Here is an 8,802-nt window from a genome sequence, read left to right as displayed (position 1 = left end):
AGGGCGAGACCAAGTAGGAAAAGGGGGAAGTTGATACATCATTCAATGATTCGATTTTTTAAAACTATATTGTTAAGATATATTTCGTTTTGCCTTTTCTACAATTACATTTTGAGACAGATGTTGTGCATAAACGGCTTGAATTCATGAAATGTTTTAGAAATCACCAAAATTCCTCTCATCACGTTGTTGCCAAATCAGTTATTCTCGTCTCGCGATCACACTCTTGTCTTGTTTTCTCGCGCTTTAGATACATCGTTTGGTGCTGAAGTTAAGAAACCAGGGGTGATGAAAATACTCAGCTGAAGAGAGTTTAAAACTTCAATGTATTTGCTTGATAATGTGCGTTGGGATGAATACGTTCACTTGAGTGAACTCACAGGCAGTTACTTTTTCAGTATCACTGGTATTGTTTGGCTCATTGCATTGGCCATCCAGCCCAAATCGTCCAGAAAAGTGTTAAACATTTGACTTGTGTCAGCTCCACCAAATGTTATGGATATACTGGCAAGACATGTCTCCCCGCCCTAACAATTGTCTACCAAGTGGAATGGCAAAGCCGGGTGTCTAGCTCTCGCTTATATTTTTGGGGGATTGGTGGATACATCTCAATATTGTAATTTATTTGAATATTCAATGGAGTTATTGACGTCAAACGCCTGTATTCAATGGGAGAGACGGTATCAGTGGAGGACCATCCTCAGTGAATGAAAACATTTTTAAATTAAAAGGAAAACATTTTAAAAGTGATCCTTTTTAGATTAAAAAAATATACTACATATATTCACGTCACCAAATAATTGATTAAAATACACTGTTTTGCTAGCTTCCCGTCCTCTGGGTACATTGACTTCAATACAAAACCTAGGAGGCTTTCTCAGGGTTCTCATCCTGTTCCATAGATTTACACAGTAATTATGACAACTTCCGGAGGATGTCCTCCAACCTATCAGCATGAACTGACATGTTGTCCACCCAATCAAATGATCAGAGAATGAATCTAGTAATGAAAGCATAAACTACAGCTAGCTACACCGCAGTGCATAAAATTAGGTGAGTAGTTGTCTCAAAGCGAGAGAAAGACAATATTTGAACAAATTAATTTCTTCCAAAAAGGAGAAGCGAGAGAGATTTTGTCATTTTTTTCTTTTCAGTTTAATTGACTTAGCTAGCAAATGCAGCTAGCTAGTTTAGCCTACTCAAACAGAGGGATTCTATGTTAGCTAGAGTGCTATGACTATCCAACACAATACTGGAACTCTTCCAAGTCAAGGTAAACTTTTGGTTTTACAAATGTATTGCCAACGGGTCCCGCCGGTGTAAGTACTAAATGGCTTACTAACGGGTTAGTTCTATTAGCAATGTTGACTATAATGTTACTTTAGCCAATATGGTGACAATAATGTAGGCTATGTGTAGCAGCTATCATATGGTTTGGCTTGGAAAGGTTTTTTTCACCTGGTCACATAGGGCTGATGTGTTGTTCATTGAAGTTCTTAAGCGAAGGGAAGAGGTGAACGCATAGATGTGAGAAGGAATACAACGTGGCTGCTATGAAAATTAACTGCATTTACGCGTGATCAGGGGTTTATTCATTCTGCTGATTCTGTTGAAAAATGTTTCTTAAACGGAAGCAAATGGAACTAAAAAGGGATAAACAAACCTGAATTTGTCCAATAGAAACTATCGTGTGCAACTGTTGGACTAATGATTAAATCATAGACCAGCTAGATCCAGGAAAGAGTGTGCAAGGCAGTATTGAATGTGTCTGTCCATGAGTCACTGTCTCTCATCTCACATTTTTATCTCGACCTGTGCGCGCACCTACGTTGTAAATTTTAATTCATAGGCTAGGTTGTAGAAACCCCATGATGGATATAGGTAAAATCAGAGTATCAAGTAGCCTAAACCTATTGTTATTACATTGAACTGGGTGAATGGAATATGAATGACAAAAAAAATCGTCCTCCCTCATCTTAAACGGCACCGACCGCCACTGGACGCTATACTACTAGCCTCATCATGTCATGAATAGGCCTATCCATAGCCATCTCAACAACTCTGATATAAAGTGTTTTTTTCTCAAAGTTGCCGGGATGTCACGTGTCCTACTTATATCAGTACACTCGTAACAACTTAAGCATTACGAAACTTATATTTGATCAAATAAACCTCACATACAAAAATGAATGGCTTATTTGCTAAAAAAAAACTTCATTGTTTGGCGGGCGAAACAACGAAAAAACGCCACCTGCTGGAGGGAGATAGATTTTCTGCAGAGTTGGGCCTCCTCTCTTCCCCCTGGCTCCACTTAATAAACGATCTCAAGCTCCGTTACTGAGTTTAGTTTCTGGCCACTGTCTCGTGCTGGAAGACAAGCACTCGGGAGTTTTACTAGCAGACCAGTTGGATGATACGCGAATCTCATTGAGTTACAGAGAGCTGTTCTCCAAAAGCATTCTCACATCAGAGATAATAAGTTCGTGTTATGTTATAAGTTTGATAAATACATGGGCACAATTTCAAGTACATACACATAGTTCTGTACACTCATACATACAGGTTGTTCCTTGCTGGGGCGACAACGTGCCGTGCGTCAAACGTGACGTAACTTCCGGGTAAGTTTTGTAAGGCGTTGAACGTGTTCAGTTATGTATTTTCTACAATGTTAGAAAAGGAGTTCCACGGGGATCTGCAACTCACTTTTCAATTTTCCGATTGTGTATGTACGATAATGACATGCAGTCAGTCGTGGACCTTTTGAGGATTTTGATATTTTCTGAATTCACAGTTTTATTTGGTTGGTGTGTAGTCTGTTGAGATGGAAGGATCAGTGTCATGGATGATGTTTCTCAGTTTTCAATCCAGCATGTCGATGTCTGCAGAATGTTTTGTTGTTGACAGCGGTGACAATGTTGCCACAACAGTTATTATTATATATATATATATATATATATATATATATATATATATATAATAATACACTCACTGTAACAACTTGCTGCAACGTGAAGTTACACTGACTGACTTGTTTAATTTCCACTTGTCCAGCAGAATGCCTTGTGAGGTGAAGCCCCGGTTCCTGGTTCTGTACGGGTCTCAGAAAGGCCAGGCACAGTCCATAGCCGAGGGGATAGCTGACGAGGCTGAGGAGAGGGGACTGGTTGCTGACATCTACTGCTTGAGTGAAGGAGGGAAGGTAAAGTTGACAAAATAGTGTTAACCTGCCCTGGCTTGTATTCCAATGCTGGCACAACACTAATGATTACAACACTGATGATTACAATGTTGATGATTACAACACTGATGATTACAACACTGGTACACTACTATCAAGCTGCTTAGGAACAAAACTAAGTCTGTATCATCGCATTTGTGGCAGAGTTGTTGTTACCACTGGTCTTTTCGGCTCTGGTATGAATACTGATCCTGTTTTGTCTCCCCTCAGTTTAACTTGGAGAAGGAGAGTGCACCTGTGGTGTTTGTTGTGTCTACCACTGGGGATGGGGACCCACCAGACACGGCCCTGAAGTTTGTGAAGAACATAAAAAAAAAGACCCTGCCTAGTGACCACTATTCACACCTCTGCTATGCTCTTATAGGTAAGGAAGGAGTGTGTGCCTAATCTTGGTTAACCCAGAACTACATTCTTGCGTAATTGGTCAGGTGCTCGATTAAGTTCCAGGTCCATACATGTTGAGAAAATAGATCAAGAGATACTAGAATGTGGAGCAGAACTGGAACGAGGAGCTCCACCCTCTCTCTTTGCAAGTTAGGGGCAAGTGTATGGGACAAATGTCCCCTCCCCTTTTGAAATTCGAAAGATGCTAACACCTGTGAAATTGGGATTTGTCCAAGTAACCAGTGATGAAAAACCCTGCTCGTTCTCAATTGGTGCGGCCATAGTATAAAGACAGTTCTACGGTACCATTTATGTTTAAATAGTCTGTCCACAGCAGATCAGGGTGTGCCTAAGACTAAAGGCCTAGTGCTGAGATTAATTGCTACTACTTTCGTCTTTATCTTATTTGATGGTTTTAAAATAACAGATTCATTGATACATTATGTGTGATGATCAATATCTTGTTTTTGTCTGTGCCTCAGCTCTGGGTGATACAAACTATGAAAATTTCTGCAACTGTGGGAAGACTATTGATGGCCGTCTACAGGAACTTGGTGCTAAACATTTCTACGCAACAGGACTTGCAGATGATGGTGTAGGGTAAGGCCCAAGGTCTTTTAATAGGGCAAATAAATTTTTTTACATGATGAGTGTTTCTCATACATCAACAAGTCCTGACACTCACCGAAGGAGCTTTTAAAGTAGGGGCACAATGTCTTCTTGAATTAGTAGCAATAAAAGTGGTACCTTGTGCCATTTACCTTGTGTCACCTCATTTGTGGTATGTGGCACATTACCTTTTGGATCCTTCACACTGCTTATCTCTGAGTCTGAGTGGACTTTGCTTTCTGTCTAGGCTCCAGTTGGTGGTGGTCTCTTAGTGGGTTTCCCATGTTAATATTTTAAACTCTTAATCCAAACTGTGTGTGTGTGTGTGTGTGTGTGTGTGTGTGTGTGTGTGTGTGTGTGTGTGTGTGTGTGTGTGTGTGTGTGTGTGTGTGTGTGTGTGTGTGTGTCTAGGCTTGAGTTGGTGTTGGACCCCTGGCTTGAAGGACTCTGGGAGGCCATCAGAGGAGCGTTATCCAAGATGGCCACCCCTCAGCCTGAGAGGGATGGCCATGTAAGGGACCTGAGAGCATCGTTGAACGAAACATCCGAATTGTCAGTGACAGATGTCAAACTCCACCTTATGAGTCTTAAAGAATCAGAACCTCAGAGCTCTGGCTCACTCAGAACAGCAGCAGAGTCAGAGAGTACTAAGACTGAGCCCAAATCAGCTTCTCTGAATGTTACAGAAGCAGCCTCTGAGACAGGGAGTGCAGTTACTGATGTTAGACCAGTGTCATTGACCAGCAACAATAGGACTGCTCCTAAACTAGATGGCGTTGTCACTGATCCCGAGTCAGTGTTAGAGACACAGAGTGGAGAACCCTCTGCTGTTGTAGAGGCGTCTCTGACATGCTCCTTGCCTCCACTATGTGAGTCTGTCCTCAATGTCCCTGCTCTGCCTCCAGCCTACCTGGATGTCACGCTCCAGGAAGCCACCATAGAAGAAGAGGTGGGTTGTGGTAATACTGGGTTCTTTTGGCACTATGAAATTGTTTACATCTCATTCATATTTGTTTGAGTTCTAACATCACCAGCCACACTTTCCATACCCCCCCAGACCAGTGCTCCGGTCAGTAAGGAAACCCTACACGAGGTTCCGATCTCCAGGGCAGTCCAGTTGACCAGAGATGACTCTGCTAAAACAGCCCTTCTGATAGAGCTGGACATCTCAGTGAGTGGCAGGCGTTTCTTACTATATACACTGAGTTTACAAAACATTAATGACCCCTTCCTAATATTGAGTTGCACCCTCCACTTTTTCCCAAAGCAGCCTCAATTTGTCGGGGCATGGACTCTACAGGGCGTTGAAAGCATTCCACAGGGATGCTGGTCCATGTTGACTCCAATGCTTCCCACAGTTGTGTCAAGTTGGTTGGATGCCCTTTTGGGATGTTGGACCATTCTTGATACACACGGAAAACTGTTGTTAGTGAAAAACCCAGCAGCATTGCAGTTCTTGACACAAACCGGTGCACCTGTCACCTACTACCATACCCTGTTCAAAGCCACTTAAATCTTTTATCTTTCCCATTGACTCTCTGAATGGCACACATACACAATCCATATCTCAATTATCTCAAGGCTTAAAATCCTTCTCTCAACTGTCTCCTCCCCTTCATCTATACAGATTGAAGTGGATTTAACAAGTGACATCAATAAGGGATCATAGCTTTTACCTGGATTCACCTGGTCAGTTTATGTAATGGAAAGAGCAGGTGTCCTTAATATTTTGTACACTTAGTGTAGTTTCATGCAGAGACCAAATATATTGGTCAGTAGTTCAAAATTATGGTTAAACTAGTTTCTTTACTCCGTCCTTTCCTCTGTGTACCTAGGCCCATCCGATGGCCTACCAGCCTGGGGACTCGCTTGACGTTCTCTGCCCAAACAGAGCCTCTGAGGTGGGGGAGCTTCTCCAGAGACTCTGCCTGCAGGACCAGAGGAGCCACCGTGTCCAGCTCTCACTGCGCAAAGACACCAAGAAGAAAGGTATGCTGTTCTCTCTTGTCATACACATGACAGGGACATTGTGTGTTTATAGTCTCACATTCAGTACCAGTCAAAAGTTTGGACATCTACCCTTTTCTTTATTTTGACTATTTTCTACATTGTAGAATAATAGTGAAGACATCAAAACTACGTATATAATCATGTAGTAACCAAAAAAGTGTTAAACAAATGAAAATATATTTTAGATTTTAGGTTCTTCAAAGTAGCCACCCTTTGCCTTGATGACAGCTTTGCACACTCTTGGTATTCCCTCAACCAGATTCACCTGGAATGCTTTTTCAACAGTCTTGAGGGAGTTCGCACATATGCTAAGCACTTGTTGGCTGCATCCCAAACCAGGTCGGGTGATTGTGGAGGCAAGGTCATCTGATGCAGCATTCCATCACTCTCCTTGGTCAAATAGCCCTTACACAGCCTGGAGGTATGTTGGGTCATTGTCCCGTTGAAAAACAAATGATAGTCCCACTAAGCGCAAACCAGATGGAATGGCTTATCGCTGCAGAATGCTGTGGTAGCCATGCTGGTTAAGTGTGCCTTGAATTCTAAATACATCACAGACACTTTCACCAGCAAAGCACCCCAACGCCATTACACCACCACCTCCATGCTTCACGGTGGGAACCACACATGTGGAGATCATACTTTCACCTACTCTACGCCTCACAAAGACTTGGCGGTAGAACCAAAAATCTCAAATTTGGACTCATCAGACCAAAGTACAGATTTCCACCGGTCTAATGTCCATTGCTCGTGTGTCTTGGCCCAAGCTAGTCTTTTCTCATTGATGTCCTTTAGCAGTGGTTTCTTTGTAGTAATTCGACTGTGAAGGGCAGATTCTGACAGTCTCCTCTGAACAGTTGATGTTGAGATGTATCTGTTACTTGAACTCTGAAGCATTTATTTGGGCTGTAATTTTTGAGGCTGGTAACTAATGAACTTATCCTCTGCATCAGAGGTACCACTGGGCCTTCCTTTCCTGTGCGGTCCTCATGAGAGCCAGTTTCATCATAGCGCTAGATGGTTTTTGTGACTGCACTTGAAGAAACGATCTTGAAATTTTCCGCAGTGACTGACCTTCATGTCTTAAATTAATGCTGGACTGTCATTTCTCTTTGCTTATTTGAGCTGTTCTTGCCATAATATAGACTTGGTATTTTACCAAATAGGGCTATCCTCTGTATACCACCCCTACCTGGTCACAACACAACTGATTGGCTCAAACGCATTAAGAAGGAAATAAATTACAAAATTAACTTTTTAACAAGGCACACCTTGTTCATTAATTAAAATGCTCATTAATTACTTAAAAATCATACAATGTGATTTTCTGGATTTTTGTTTTAGATTCCGTCTCTCACAGTTGAAGTGTACCTATGATAAAAATGACAGACCTCTACATGATTTGTAAGTAGGGAACCCTGCAACATCGGCAGTGTATCAAATACTTGTTCTCCCCACTGTATATATTTGATTTGTTTAACACCGTATGTGTAATTTCATAGTTTTGTTATTTTCACTATTATTCTACAATGTAGAAAATAGTCAAATAAAGGAAAAACCCTGGAATGAATAGGTGTGTCCAAACCTTTGACTGGTAATGTTTGTGTGTACAGTTGTGGCCAAAAGTTGAGAATGACACAAATATAAATTTTGACAAAGTCTGCTGCCTCAGTGTCTTTAGATATTTTTGTCAGATGTTACTATGGAATACTGAAGTATAATTACAAGCATTTCACAAGTGTCAAAGGCTTTTATTGACAATTACATGAAGTTGATGCAAAGAGTCAATATTTGCAGTGTTGACCCTTCTTTTTCAAGACCTCTGCAATCCACCCTGGCATGCTGTCAATTCACTTCTGGGCCACATCCTGTCTGATGGCAGCCCATTCTTGCATAAACAATGCTTGGAGTTTGTCAGAATTTGTGGGTTTTTGTTTGATCACCCGCCTCTTGAGGATTGACCACAAGTTCTCAATGGGATTAAGGTCTGGGGGGGTTTCCTGGCCATGGACCCAAAATATCAAAGTTTTGTTCCCCGAGCCACTTAGTTATCACTTTTGCCTTATGGCAAGGTGCTCCATCATGCTGGAAAAGGCATTGTTCGTCACCAAACTGTTCCTGGGTGGTTGGGAGAAGTTGCTCTCGGAGGATGTGTTGGTACCATTCTTTATTCATGCCTGTGTTCTTAGGCAAAATTGTGAGTGAGCCCACTCCCTTGGCTGAGAAGCAACCCCACACAGGAATAGGCTAAGGATGCTTCACTGTTGGCATGACACAGGACTGATGGTAGCGCTCACCTTGTCTTCTCCGGACAAGCTTTTTTCCAGATGCCCCAAACAATCGGAAAGGGGATTCATCAGAGAAAATGACTTTACCCCAGTCCTCAGTAGTCCGATCCCTGAACCTTTTGCAGTATATCAGTCTGTCGCTGCTGTTTTTCCTGGAGGGAAGTGGCTTCTTTGCTGCCCTTCTTGATACCATGCCATCCTCCAAAAGTCTTTGCCTCACTGTGCGTGCAGATGCACTCACACCTGCCTGCTGCCATTCCTGAGCAAGCTCTG

General features: G+C 42.1%; 1 protein-coding gene across 8 annotated transcripts in view; it reads left to right on the top strand.

Moving 5' to 3' along the window:
* The first annotated feature begins 2,382 nt into the window (after positions 1 to 2,382).
* Positions 2,383 to 8,802, top strand: part of LOC118361646 (methionine synthase reductase) — a 35,088-nt gene continuing 28,668 nt past the window's right edge. For 2 of the 8 annotated variants that reach the window (XR_008083686.1, XM_052483482.1), the window contains exons 1-7: positions 2,653 to 2,804; positions 3,052 to 3,199; positions 3,449 to 3,602; positions 4,105 to 4,222; positions 4,643 to 5,180; positions 5,289 to 5,402; positions 6,067 to 6,220. Coding sequence is in view for 7 of the 8 variants with exons in the window: in XM_052483482.1 (XP_052339442.1) it covers positions 2,725 to 2,804; positions 3,052 to 3,199; positions 3,449 to 3,602; positions 4,105 to 4,222; positions 4,643 to 5,180; positions 5,289 to 5,402; positions 6,067 to 6,220 (1,306 nt within the window). In the remaining variant the exon portion in view is untranslated. Of the gene's footprint in view, positions 2,805 to 3,051; positions 3,200 to 3,448; positions 3,603 to 4,104; positions 4,223 to 4,642; positions 5,181 to 5,288; positions 5,403 to 6,066; positions 6,221 to 8,802 lie in introns of all 8 variants that reach the window. The other 6 variants (XM_035741741.2, XM_035741740.2, XM_035741743.2 and 3 more) reach the window with 6 other exon arrangements.

Source organism: Oncorhynchus keta, chromosome 28, assembly GCF_023373465.1.
Source record: "Oncorhynchus keta strain PuntledgeMale-10-30-2019 chromosome 28, Oket_V2, whole genome shotgun sequence".
Classification (NCBI taxonomy): domain Eukaryota; kingdom Metazoa; phylum Chordata; class Actinopteri; order Salmoniformes; family Salmonidae; genus Oncorhynchus; species Oncorhynchus keta.
Note: the sequence above shows the minus strand (reverse complement) of the source record. Positions and strands in the feature narration are given on the sequence as shown.